The following is a 14,481-nucleotide window of genomic DNA, read 5'->3' as shown; positions in this document are numbered from 1 at the left end:
TGGCGAAGGCATATTGTACTGCACCGAATGTAACTGCAGCATTCTGCATTTTAAATCGGTTCACAGATTGTTATCACATCAGACAGTTTTCTCCTTCACTCTTTCTGGTCAAACTAAAAATGTGATCGATAAGAGAGCATGTAGTGGTTGGTTTAAATGCTTGAGGTTTTTGAAGCTAATCTCCACAGTATTTTACCTTCCATTCATTCTCTTTGGGACGCAGACCGAGGACCAAATCATGTTGTGTGTTTGATAATGATCATTCAAATGTTTACAGTGTGGGATAAATACATTTACACAAGCCATGTGTTCCAGTTTCATCTTTTTGATTAACCAAAACATTTTAAAAAACTTGCATAAGTAATAAACTCAATAGACCCAAGCTAAATAACTAGTGAATATTTAATTAAAAAGATGATCTAACAGGAACCATATAAGGCGCAGCACAGGAAAACCTACATATATTGGCAAACTATAGAGCTTTACAATTCATTTAAATCTATTAAGTTGTGCCTATCATCTTGAGCAGCTTTATGTCACAATGTATAGAAACACTTGTATTTTAACACTTTGGTCGTAGGCTGAGAGGAGATTTTCAATGCACAGGCTTTTTTGTTGTTGTTGCATATGTCACTTATGTATGTGGACAGTAGTTTGTTTGTGACGATTAATGGTTCCTCTCAAGGTACTGAACGGTTCCAATATCAATCAATCTGAAAAGCAAATGCCATTAAAATGACATTGAATAAATGCACCAACCACCATCAAATCGGATAAGTTGATAATTCTTGCATAACATTGTCCTAAAATATAAACCGGCTGAGTTTGCACATTAAACAATTCCCTGAAGTGATGAAGATTAAAAAGTGATCAATTATCTGTTTTCAATCATCTCACTCCTGTTTTGATTGGCCTTCAACGATCAACAGCGTGATTCACACTGATCAAATAAGCCTGAGGTACGCCAGTTGGATTCATACCTTGTTCTTTGTCTTCTTCCACGCACATCGTATCCTATCGTGTTTACACACTATCCGTAACTCGGAGGTTGAGTTCAGTCTGTTGAGTCTGTTTTTGCTCTGCGGCGGCTTTCAGGTGCTCCTGTGCTTTCACCAGAGACACAAGAGACTTCGTTCTTTCTCTTCAAAATATTTTCTAACCAGGTGGAGCTGTGTGCTGCTCTGCCAGGGGAGCAAACAGAAGAAACGGTGCTCATCCTCATGTTTCTGCCAGACGTAATCAGCTCTCCGAAGCCCTGTTGGTGGGAGAAGGCGTACGCAGAGCGGCGGGAGCTCGTCCTGCGTCCTCTCTTCAGGTTCTGCTCCCGAGGTCCCCGTCTCATTCTGGACTGCTGGAGACAACGGACCTGTCAAAATACAGCAGTGGTAGAAGATGTACTTAGATCCTTTACTTTAGGTTAAAGTACTAATACAACGATGTGAGAATACACCATTACAAGTCAATATTTCTGATTTAAAAGCCTACTTAAAAAGCCTACTACGTGTCATCAGCAAAAAGTAAAAGTATTCGTTGCCCCTGTGACTAATATAACATATGACATTATTTGATTGTTTATACTGATGTATCAATGTGTATGTAGGTCTCAAGGCTAGTTTTAGCTACATTATATATACAGTTAGGTAGTTTGGTCCACAGAGTCAGGCCCCTCAAAGTGTCACAGGATGAACCAGAAGGGTCTTTTAGATGCTTAATGGGCACAGATTTACTTATCTTTGTTTTATGGGAAGTATTGGATAATTTGACCTCTTTAGGTCTTAAAAAGTAATTTTGGAAGTTTAGAGGGGAAATGCTTGTTGGTGAAACTACTGGGAACTCACAGATGTCTGAAACGTGACAATGAGCCCCAACTCTGCCCCAACTCTACCCCAGTTTTCTGGAAGGGGTCACACAGGTCATTGTTGGGAACTGCTGGTTTAATGTGCAATAATGTGTACTTTTATAATTTGTTATAAATTGTATTCTATAAGCTGGCCATCATTTTTTAATCCTTATCTTAAAAGTAATTAGTCATTTTAGCTGTCAATCAAATGTAGTGGAGATAAAAGTACATGGAAATACTCAAGTAGTGTGTACTTCTCTTTCCACCACTCAAATGAAGCCATGGGAGAAACATTAACGAGGTGTTTAATGCTTGCACTAAGCGCTGTAGATGCATCAAAGTTATTGTACCTTATCTGTGAGAGTTGGGAAGAGTTCTGCTCTCAGGAAGCTGACGGCTAAGCCGGGCACCAAGCACACCACCGTGGTGAGCAGAATGACCAACCACACACTCGTCTCTGATAGAGAGTTACTTGCCGTGCCTGAGGACACACACATTTAATTCTACTCAATTTCCATGCATCAGTATGATTTCATCACATGTATCAAACTGAACTGAACTTACCTATGAATGGGAAATTACTTGGAAAGATGCGAAATATGCCATCACTTTGCATTGCAAATAATATGGCAAAGTACGCGGCCAGGCTCCCCCATATGAAGAAGTGATTGACAGCTGTCCAGTGGTGTGTGTCGAGTCCAATCTAAGAACAGACACCTGCATCTTAAACAGTGTTTATGTCTTTTAATCAACAGAAATACCGTTGTCTGTTTTTACTCTTACCTGGACACTTACGACAATGACCAGGGACGTTGCTATGGTAACAGCAAACGCTTGTTGGTCGGTAAAGTGGGAACCGTCCTCTTTCACCATGACAGAGAAGGCTCCGTAGGGAATAAAGAAGAGCAGGAATGAGGTGCCCATCCCCTGCAGCGTGCACAGGAAAAACTGCCGTTTGTTGAAGAGAAGGTTTTGCTGGCCGGGTTTGTAAAGGCTCGGGTAGCGAAGGCTGTTCTGGTCATTGACGTCCTGTAGAAAAAACAATATTATGGCTTTTATGTTATGTCTATATATAAATATATTCTGTATATATGGGTGAATAGTTGAGGGCTTCATTGGCTAATAGTAAATTCAGTATGATAGATTAACAATATACAATACCATATATTGATGGGATGATAAGGTTAAGGGCTCTAGTCACACTAAGTTACATAAAGTGTAGTAGCTACTGTAGGTGTTTAGGTACCAGTCATGACGAGCGAGGTCTACAGTAATAAGATATTCACCTGTATGACTTGACAGTGTTTTAAATAGAAAAACAAAAAGGAAAGTACAAGATGGCTCAGGAGACTGCTGGCAAAATAAATGAACTTTAGGATATTGACTCTATAGAGTAAATCAGTGATTTATATTGTTACCTGATCAAAAATTCCCATCGCCAGGACTGGTAAAGACGTATAGACAATATTGAAGAAGGCGATGAACCACTGGTCATACACAGTCTGGGGACAGAGGACAGTATAATATATATATATATATATATATATATATATATATAGCTTCTTTTAAATCACTTCTTAAAACCCATTTTTATAGAACTGCTTTTAAGTGATGTCGTCCTTTTATGCAGTTTCCCCTTGTTTCCTCTATTTTAGTTTGTCTGTTCTGCTTTATTTTGTATTTGTAATTTTCTATTCCTCTGTGTTCATTGCCTCATGTATTTTCTGAAATGTTTACTTGTATTGATGTTATGTTTTTACCTCGCTTATATGTAGAGCACTTTGTAAACTCTGTTTTTAAAGGTGCTGTATAAATAAATGTATTATTATTATTATAATTATAAAAAATGTGAAACAAAGGGGTTTCTGCCTTTAAATCCAGGCTTTAACCAAATACAACAGTCCCATTTCAGAGTAAAATTGCCCGCACACTGACAGAAAAAGTAGACGAGGCTCTGAACACTTAATTAATTTCATGTGCAAAAGGTGACACAATTTGAAAATATATGACAAAGGACCATAGAGAACTTATCAATGTAATTCTAAAGACGTAAAAAGACTTACATCCTAACCTCCATGATCAGGAGATGCTTTGTCAGTGTGCAGACAAATGTGCAATGAGGTTGTTGACATATGCAGTATACAGTATTCTTACCTGAGCTGAGAAACCACAGAAGAAGCCGTACCAGAAGTGCACCAGCGTAAAGCCAAAGTTCTTGTAGAAGAAATAACACAGGAAATGACACATGCGGTAGTAGGACCAGCGGCCGTGCACCAACAGGAGCCGCCGCAGGTACCGAAACTGCGCAAAGGAGTAATCGGATGCCAGAACCGCCTGCATCCCCTCCTGACCGCTGATGCCGACACCAATGTGAGCAGCTGAGGAAGAAACACAGACTGGATCACTGGCCTTGGAAACCCAAATATAAAATAAATATTCAAACATTGTTTAACAGTGCTGAAGTGTATTCAAAGTGCAAACTGTGCTCCGAATGTCACTTTAAAATCGATGGACAGATACTCGGACTGACTGAAAACTGAATCCAGCTGAACATGATCCTTTATTTAGCTTTGGGTCAGTGAGTGAGACTTACTCCTGATCATGCTGACATCATTGGCTCCATCTCCAATGGCCAAGGTGACGGCCCTCTTGTACCTCTTCACCAGCTCCACCACCTGGGCTTTCTGCATCGGAGTAACCCGGCAGCAGATGACTGTTTTACACAAACAGGCCACGTCCAGCAAGACGTGCTCTAGCTGTGGCTCCAGGGCGTGAGCCTTGTTGGAAGAACACATACTCATTACCATCCCATAACGTCAACCTCCTGCAGAGGAAACACCGGGCAACAGCTCAATGTAACACCGAGCTGTTGCTGCACGGCAAGGGAGCAGCTCCTCTGTGTGGAAAGGGCTGTTAATGAAAAGGCGTAATAGAGCCGAGGGCCCTCAGGAGCACAGCAGCTCATTAGGGACTCGGCACAGTCAGCAGCAGGTACATAGACGCCAGCAGACAGCAACACAACCACAGTTTAGTAACAAACCTGCAGGCATCCGTATGAAAATAAAAAAACAAGTTGAGGATAAAATCAGCATTCAAATAAAGGAAAAAGCTATATAATGCAACACATTTGAGTATCTTACCAAACTGTGTCCATTGATGACCAAGGCGTACTCTGCAATAATGGTTTCTTGAAACACGGAGTCATCGGCCTTCTCCACTTCTCCACCACTGCTCACTCGACTCCGGCCGAGAATGCGCTCTTTAGCGCTCCTGAGGAGAATGGAAAGCCAGTTAACATACATTTTCAGCATGTTAAAGCTTTATTGAGTGATACAATTATCCTAATTAACTGAATAATATACTAGGTCAATACAATTTCATGATTTTTCCACACATAAACTCACCTGAGCTGCTGCTGCACCTCCGGCGGTGCGTGGCCAGAAATGACAAACACCTCATTCATGTCGTCTCGCAGCATGTTGCAGGAGTAGCCGATGTTCATCGCTGTCTCTGAAATGTTTCCCCACGATTTACATCGATGTAGCTTTTTACAGTATCAAGCTTTTCTGGTCAAAAAGGTAATTTAAGGTGAATTATGCTACCAAGTTTGTCTCCTGTGAGGACCCAGATCTTGATGTCGGCTAGATTTAGACAGGCGATAGTTTCTGGGACTCCTTCCTGAAGTTTGTCCTCGATTGCCGTGGCTCCTAGAAGCTTCAACCAGGACAGCAGTCAGTCTGCAGAGACTTAATGGATTTGAGCACTTAAAAGGATGTAAACAAAAGGATGTGAATGTTACCTTCAAGCCCTGCTCGATCTCCTCGTAGAGAACTGCCAGCTGATCCTCACGGTTCTCAATCACAGTGCTGGCGAACACAAGCTTCTTCATCCAAACTTCTAAATAATCTTCATCGAGATCTTTGTAGGCCAGAGCTAATGTGCGAAGCCCTTCTCCAGCAAATTCCTGCACAGAAAATGATGAACACCTATAACAGTTGTAGAGGGCAGTGTCTGTGTTGTCATTAGTCGATTGACCAGTATGTTGTAGAAAGTTCTTTTTTTATTAGCATTTATTGCTGTGACAAAAGACATGTAATTCAATACTTAAATAGTATATTTGACATATATACAATCTCAATGCAGCTTTTTGCAGGAGTCTATTATGTAAACACTGTATGCTTTTGGTACTTTGGCTAGTTTAAGACTTTAAATAAAATGCTACACATTTAAAATGTAGTCACTTTGTAATGTTATCGAATTGAACACTTACACAGAGATGTTCTGAGGTAGTGTACATGAGGTGTTCACTGGATGGGTCCAGAAGGTCAAAGATAATAGTGTCCGCTCCTTTGGAGTATAGTTTGATTTGGCCCTGTGGGTTTCTCACTATAAAACACGGCAAGAGAACACAACATTACTCCTCTGATCAAGTCCTGCACACATACAGCAAGTATACCGAAGCACGAACATAAAGGTTAACTTCATGCTGTTCTTAGAAAATAAAGATGTATTACTAATTTTCACCAAGTATTATTAAAAACAGTTAAATATAAAGTCAATAGCCTTGTTTTCTAAATGATTATATGCACATGATGTCATGATGATGACTATTTATGAGCTAAATGGAGCGTTGCTGTTGTAAGTGAAGACCTAACCAATGACACTCATTCTCTTGCGCACGTTGTTGAAGTCCAGTATGGCCAGCAGCTGGTAGGTGACGGCTTGTCCCATCTCACACAGTGTGATGGTCTCGGGGGTTCGAGCCCGAAAGACAAACCCAAAGTTTCGAGCCGCTGTGACCAGAGCTCCCTCGTCAGGTGACTGGGCCTGGTACACCAAATGTCCTTCATGTCAACAGAAAACATCCATCAACACCACCACTTCTATTGAATCAGCTATTTCTGTTATTACTGCTACTTCTGGATCATGTCCACAGTTCACCTTCGCTCTTCTCCTCTGGCATAACGGTGTGGCACAGAGCCAGCAGTCTGAAGAACTCGTGCGCTGCGGGATCCTCCAGTTTAATGGCCTCAACCAGGCTGCCATCGTAAAACTTAAACCCTCTGTCACAGAGAGCGTTGAAGGAAAAGTCCACGCAGGCGGTTTTCTTCAACATGGACATGGACGACCAACAAAGCATTTTTATTTAGTTATATTGTTAAACAGTTAGAAATGTGTGCCTCTTAAGCCTCACTTACTTCGGTTATTTCCACCTTCCGCTCAAATTCATCATATATGTCACCTAAGGGAAAAAATAAAGGAATGACATAAATATCAGACATATGCCACTATGATATGTGATTCTATACTTCAAAATGGGTGTTTTAAAGTTTAAACTGACAGCTAATACAATTTGAGTAAAATACTGATTTTAGAACAGTAATATATTAGTAGGCCTATTACAGTTGTAAAGAGTTTCCATACCGTACGTGTGTCCATTAATGGAGCACTTGCTGAAGGCCATGATGTTCTGGGTCAGGGTACCCGTCTTGTCGGAGAAGATGAACTCCACCTGACCGAGCTCCTCGTTTAGGGTGGTGGTGCGAGCTTCTGCCGCAGTGTCCGTCTGACTGTGATACATCCTCTGGTCCCAGTTAATGAAGTAACTGTGGCCGAGTCGCAGAACCTCCACACTGAGGGGAGTTTAACCAGACAGTTTGTTTCCTTTCCTAACTCGTGGTATTTTGAGAAAAGAAATGCAGCATTTATTTTTAAATAAACGTAGTCCTTACCTGACATACAATGAGATGGGCACAACAGTGTTGAGGATGATGATGTAAGACCAGAAAGTGAGGAAGCCAGAGAAAACAGCGCTGCTCCGAAACTCCTCCCACGGCAAAAACACCTGGAAGTTTCTGCCTATCCAGCTCTCCCAAACAGCATTTCCAATGCCCAAAATAGCCCCCATACAAAAGAGGAAGGCAAAGATCTGAAATGTAGATAGAGATCCTTTCACAATCTTACAAAATTAATGAGTTTATTTATAGCTTCCATGTAAAAGCATCAAACAACTTACCCACAAAACCAAAGTGTTCATCAGTTTGTCAATACTTGTTCTTTTAAATGTAGTTCTTCCACAGTTCTGCATGAGTTTGGTTTGCAAACCTGTTGGAGGGATGAAGCAGCTATCAGCGTTGACAGAACATTAACAATATGTTGGTTTGTGGCTAATGAATCTAATGGATTGAAAACTCTAGAGATTGAAAGATTGCAAATGAATAAACAATCTTACCAGCAAAGATGACCATCCCAAAGCACCATTCAGTGTTTCTTAGTACACAACCTCGCAGCAGCATTTTCTCATTATCCAGAGGGTGTTTGATGTCTCTCCAGAATAAAGTTCCTATGAATTTATCCAGTTTGTTGTTTGGTGGCTCACAAATGACTTCTCCTGACGAACAAAGCAAATGCAGTTACCACATCAGTCATCATTGAGAATATTCATACAGTAGACTTAAATTCAACCAAGTCAAAACTCTATAAAAGAAGGCGGAAGTGTACACCGTCATGGTTGTCGCCCGACTACGGCTTATTTCCTAATGTGTGTTCCAATACTCCTACTACCATAATATTTAGTATGCCTGAAAAAGATGTCCCAATAAAAAAAGAAATACCAGGATGTCATCACTGCATCCAGTCGCTTTTCTGTCTATTCTCACCCACAAGCTGCATTCCAAATCTCTTACATTTTCTTTTTACTTTTAGTACATATGCAGCTGCCCTTCAAAGTGTCTTGCAGTATGTATTGAATTGAGATAAACTACTTCCTCATGATATTGCATCTGAAATTTGAGCATCAAATATCCGATGCAATATACGATTGTGGGTCAGAATAGCCAGAAAAGCATACTTGCTTGCATACTGCAAATTGTGACCAGATGCAGAATGTCATCTTAGTATTTTTGGCATACTGCATTTAACATACTATTTGTTTGGACATGCTAATGATTTTTTTCTGGCAAACTATGCAAGTATGGTAGTATGGGTATTGGAACACACAGAAAATTGTTTGTGCATTTGATATATGAGCGAGAGGGTCAAAGTTCAAGGTGCAATGATATGATGAAGAAGTACATCCTAATTTAATGCATACTGCATGCACCAGTATGTACTTTGTAGGAGCAGCTGCAGTATGTACTGATAGGAAAAAGAAAAAGCATGCAAATTGGAACGCAGCTGTATTGTGTTTTTTTCTAAATTAAATAATGTTCTTTAACACTGAAAAATGCAAAAAGGTGCTACATCTTTTTTCAGTCCACTGATTTGTTGAAATTTGGGAGCAATTAGTTTGAATCAGTAACATATTTATGGGCTAAAAAAGGCAATTCCATTCAGTATTGTTTTTCCCATCCATCCAAAGATGCACTTCTCTAGTTCCCTCTATAGATCCGCCTTGGCTAAATATCTTGTAAACAAGCTGTGTAGTGTTTGATGTCAAATGCCTTTTTAGTTTAGAGGGTATGATTGACCTTTTTTCACTTTTTTTCTTGCTACACAAGATCTTCCTCATTACAAGTCTTTTGGTACATTTTGTAAAAAGAAGAAAATAAATAAGTTCAATGAAATCTTAAGCAAAGAGGTAAATATGAAACACCAAAGTATGGTTTACATTTTGTAGTGTTGATTGTAAAAATAAATGTTATTTCTTTTGTATAGTGTTTCTTGTATTTCCTCCCTTCTGTCTCTCCTGGTCTGTGTCTGTGTGGGCGGGGTCCTCCTGTTTCCCTGCTCATCATACACACCTGCTTGCAATCAGCTAATTATCCCTCCCACTTTGCACACATGCTTCTTATCGGCCTGCAGTGTATCTGCCCTGTCTTGTCAACCACTCCCCTCCAGATCAGGTTTTCCGTGTGTTCTTGCGCCTGAACTAATTATTTTTATTTTATTCCTGTCGGCCAACTTGTTCTCCTGTCTCCTAAACTTGTGCAAACTCAGCCTGCCCACATCCCTCACCCTCGCCCAGCCGGTTCTCACGATAAATCCTGTTAAAACTTCACCAACCTCTGTGTCCGTGTCCTGCGTTGAGCTCCATTCTTGTGATACCACAACATCTTCAAGTGATTAATGTACACCAGTGTAAATAAAAAGAAAATATCAAGTGTCATCTCACCATCAAAGTCCATCAGTTTGGTAATATCTCCCAAATCCGAGGTGACAGTCAAAGCGTGACGAACTTTCAGATTTGTCTCTCTGTTTGGTGAGAAATTGATCAAAAATTATTTGTCATCTGTGGTGATGTATAGAAATGTAACAGTAAACCAGTTTACTTCTTTAATTTCTGCAAAAACAATCATACAAGAATCATAGTCTCACAGTTTCCTTCTTCACCCATATAATAGCAGTTTTTAGATGTTGTTTTACTTTAGCACTTACCCATCCAGCTCTGCAGTCTCAATATAGCACAGTCCATAGGGCTCACTACTACAGAGGAGGAGGATGTCAGCCTGTGAACATGAGACATAATCGAACATCCTCTAATTTGAGCGACAACAAAATAAATAAAAAACACAAAATAATCCAATTTAGTACTTTTACTCACAGCAACAAACTGATTATTCTCTAGTTTGATGATATCCCCCACTCGAACATTCATCCATTTATCATTCTGCAAACTTAAAAAAATCAAATAAATCATCACTTAACCACATAAATGTCCTTGATCACTGAGCATTTCATTATTTGTGCATGCGATTTGGCTTTTAAGCAGTTAGACGAAGCATCTAAATGAGAAAGACAGAGGATGAGGTACCTTCCCTTGATGAGAACCTGAGACTGTCGATTGTTGACTTGCTGGTCGCTCTTATGTCTGAACTGGAATTTAAAAAAGGGGTAATAATTTCACCATGTGAGTAAAACGAGATGCATTTAGAAGAGGTGTAAAAGATAAACAGTTGCGCTAACATAGTCATCTGTGGCGTCCTTCACAGCTGTGATTACCAGCACCAACACCAAAGGCACGATGGTTGTGAACCACGACAGGGAGGAAATTTCTGGAATTAACTAAATAAAAGGAAAAGCAAGTTAGCTCCCTTTCAAAAACGACATTCATAAACACAAATATATTCCCAAAAACACAGAGTCTCCTACCTGCAGTATCAACAGCACCAAGAAGTAAGCGTTGGCCACCCTCTGGAACTGCTCAAACAGGTTTATGGGCAGGAAGGTGAAGACGTTATACTTTGAGGTTTTGATGTGATTGTCCTGAAGAACCGTCATATTCAGAAAGAGCACAAATGAAATTACCACAGCTTCCACTTGTGAGTAAAGCAAACCTGCTGTAATCCTGAGGCCTTACAGCATAAGAGAACTTGTCATTGTAGTCCCGCATGTTGGCTTTCACGTGGCGTTCCTTCTCTACATACAGAGAACACATGGTCGTTATCAAGAGACAAGATAATTAAAGTGCATAGAAAAGAATGCAATACTTATTTAGTTTAAACTGTCTCACCAAAAGTAGCAGCTGTGCTATTAAATATAATGTGCAGGGGTAAAGAGAAAGAATGCAGGTTTAATTTAAATTTTCAAATGGAAGATGGCACAAAGCTCTTTCTTTTCTTCCAGTAGGTCCACTTTTTAATAAATGACTACAAATACATACAATGAAAATGGCAGGGACATTAGAATTGATCATATTGAGATACTCATTGTAAAGGCTCGTCAATATATATGATGTATATGAGACAAGATATGTCTCCCGTCTGGTGGTTACCTTTATTTTCTTTCACACAGCATCATTCACCATATCATATCTTATCTTATGGCATGATTATGAGGGCTTATAGCCTTTTTTCATGCCCATGAATCCACCACACCTAAATATGGTTGATTTTACCTCAAAATAAAAGAAAAAATGGGTCAACTTCATGGGTTTGAAAAAATGCAGCTGTACTTTGTCTGAACTTTGCTTTTTAACCCCGAAACTCTTCTGTAATTACGCCCTTTGGCGTTCATCTCATGGCTCATTTATCAAGGTGATGCATTATGGCTCAATATCAACTTTGTTCATGCTTTTCTTTAACAATCTCAGGAAGGAAGTATATTCACTCAATCAACACAATAAATGCAAGTCATCTGCAAGACAACACCGTTTATCAGATCTTTAACACAGAGAAGGTTCCTAACACCTCGTTTGGAAACAACAGATCACACACAACAGATCTAGCAGCACACTGCTGTTGTTTCCAGACGAGGTTAAATCATTAATGAATTATGCATAACGCACATGCACAGAGCTGCAACAGGATAGACCTTCTCACACAACAGACTGGCCCCGTCCTGCTATCAGCTACTATGACAATGAATTATTAAGAAAGCCGTTGGTCTGCTTAAACATCTCATTAGAAGATGTGTAGATGCAATATTTAACGGTATTAAAGCATAATGTTTTTTTTTTCTTGAGTGAGTGAGATTGCAAGTTCGAGCAGCTTACAAATAAATGATTCATTCGTGCTTTAGGAAATAATTCCGACTATAATCCCCCTGAGTCTAAAGCATCGATACAGGAAGCTTTTAGATGATCCGTTTCTGTAATGTTTCTTTCCAAAAAGATGACAACACAACAGTTACATTTAAAGTGCCCCCCTTTGTTCTTTTGAGGAAATGCATAGGATGAGGAGTTACTGTAAACCTGCTTGAGAGACAAACAAAATGGTGTATTTTTTCTAAAATGTACACTTCAACCCTGCAAACTGTTACCAAACCAATTGTTCCTGTTGTCTTCGACAGCATTTTAGTTTTAATGTCTTACCAATGTGAGTATGTCTCCTCCAGAATGCCATCTCCTCCCGAGAGCTTCCATAAATATTACGTTACACAATCAGAGGTGGAATTAAACTAATAAGTAATAATAGAAATAACTTTATTTATAGAGCAGATAAATAAAGATAAATAATACAATAAATATGCAGCACATTAATGCAGGATTTTCACTTGTAACAAAGTAGTTGTACACTGGTATTGCTAGGATCTCAGTACTTCTGTATCATGTACTACTTTGTACAATTCACTTTACTTAAATATTTGTGCTATATAATGTGTGTGTGTGTGCGTGCGTGCATGCGTGTGTGTGTAATAAATAGGCTATAGTTTAAAGCAACACACAAATGTTAGTGGTGTCTTGTTTCTTTTCAGTTCAGTGAAGCTGCTTTAATTAAAGTATTGGTGTAAGCAGCAGCCGGTGACTCCCCAGTGAACCAGCAAAAGATCCCAGGTGGGCAACACAAAGCTTCCTGAGTGTAACCTTAACAAGATGTATACTCCATTTTCAAAAGAAATACAGTACATGTTTGTATAAAGAATAAATGGTGGTTTCTTACCTTGCATACGTTTGTCACAGGCGCAGTCTGGTTTTGTCTCCATCTATCTTGTCATTTATTTAGCACCACTTTCTGCAGAATTGTCCGCTTTAAATGCTGTTATACTCGAATAAAGAAATAATAAACATGGATGTACTCGAGACAACAAAGCGGAGAGAAGAAGAGCAAGAAGACAGCAGACGGTGCAGGCTGGGAAAGCACGATATCCCGAGAGAAATCAGCCAACTGATGATCACCCAACGAGAGCGACGACATGGAGCTGAGGCTGGAAACGGACATGTGGTGTGTGTGTGTGTGTGTGTGTGTGTGTGTGTCTGTGTGCTGGTTGCAATAAGCATCTCTCTCTCTCTCTCTCTCTCTCGCTCTCTCTCTCTCTCTCTCTCCCAACTGATTCCTTCACAACATTTAAACATCAGACACTAAAATGATGATCTGTGGCGTAAAGTAACTGAGTACACGCTAGCACTGTACATTTCAAAGGGAATGTTGTAATTTTAACCCCACTACATTTATTTGATAAAGTATAAAATTAAGTAGCAAATTAATGCAAAATTCAATAAATAATGGTGTTATTTTATTATTTTGAAATGGGCGTTTTTGCATAATGAGTAAGGCTATACTTTTAGTTTTCGTACTTTATGTATATTTTTATGCTGATACTTTTTCAATTCAATTCAGTTTATTTTGAATAGCTAATTTACAATTACAAATTTGCCTCAGAGGGCTTTACAATCTGTACACATACGACATCCCTGTCCCAGGACCTCACATTGGATCAGGAAAAACAGAGAAAAAACTTTTACGGGGACTTTTACTTGTAACAGAGGATATATTTACACTGTGGTATTGCTAAGTACTTCTCCACCACTGAGTATGATCAGGCTGTCCCTCTCTCTCATTTTGTGTGTGTGTGTGTGTGTGTGCGTGTGTGTGTGTGTGTGTGTGTGTGTGTGTGTGTGTGTGTGTGTGTGTGCGTGTGTAATGAAAGAGACAAGAATCAGACTCCACTCATATTTATACCTGGTAATACTTCCAAAAGCTGTACACTAAATTGCCATTGGGCTCCTGCCTATACTATTCTCATTTTCTCAGCCCAGACACACATCCAGATCTCTTTCTGCAGGTGCTGTCCTTCAACTGTTTTTGATCACAGCGTTCAAAATAACAAAATTACTGTTAAAAAAGTACAAGCTATGGATATAATGCAAACGAAGATATCTAAATGTATAACTAAGGGGGTTGAAGAGTGGGCCTCCTTACACTGTAACACCTCTACTTTCAGCACCAATTTAGAATATAACTCGTGCATTGAAACACACACCT

At 39.6% G+C, this 14,481-nt stretch overlaps 1 protein-coding gene across 1 annotated transcript; it reads right to left on the bottom strand.

Moving 5' to 3' along the window:
* Positions 1 to 382: 382 nt before the first annotated feature.
* Positions 383 to 13,201, bottom strand: atp8b4 (ATPase phospholipid transporting 8B4). Its single transcript, XM_034534585.1, has 27 exons — positions 13,159 to 13,201; positions 11,139 to 11,197; positions 10,931 to 11,044; positions 10,745 to 10,843; positions 10,593 to 10,654; positions 10,383 to 10,455; positions 10,217 to 10,287; positions 9,954 to 10,033; positions 8,073 to 8,231; positions 7,857 to 7,945; positions 7,573 to 7,769; positions 7,265 to 7,473; positions 7,039 to 7,082; positions 6,782 to 6,947; positions 6,496 to 6,684; positions 6,111 to 6,226; positions 5,640 to 5,804; positions 5,443 to 5,554; positions 5,245 to 5,350; positions 4,981 to 5,110; positions 4,434 to 4,617; positions 3,995 to 4,218; positions 3,259 to 3,342; positions 2,624 to 2,869; positions 2,405 to 2,543; positions 2,191 to 2,321; positions 383 to 1,366 (listed from the first exon to the last, which is right to left on the bottom strand). Exons 1-27 carry the CDS (start codon positions 13,199 to 13,201, stop codon positions 1,055 to 1,057), a joined length of 3,603 nt encoding a protein of 1,200 aa, XP_034390476.1. The 3' UTR covers positions 383 to 1,054.
* Between the last annotated feature and the right edge of the window lie 1,280 nt (positions 13,202 to 14,481).

The sequence above is a fragment of the Cyclopterus lumpus genome, chromosome 6 (genome assembly GCF_009769545.1).
Source record: "Cyclopterus lumpus isolate fCycLum1 chromosome 6, fCycLum1.pri, whole genome shotgun sequence".
NCBI classification, from domain to species: domain Eukaryota; kingdom Metazoa; phylum Chordata; class Actinopteri; order Perciformes; family Cyclopteridae; genus Cyclopterus; species Cyclopterus lumpus.
Note: the sequence above shows the minus strand (reverse complement) of the source record. Positions and strands in the feature narration are given on the sequence as shown.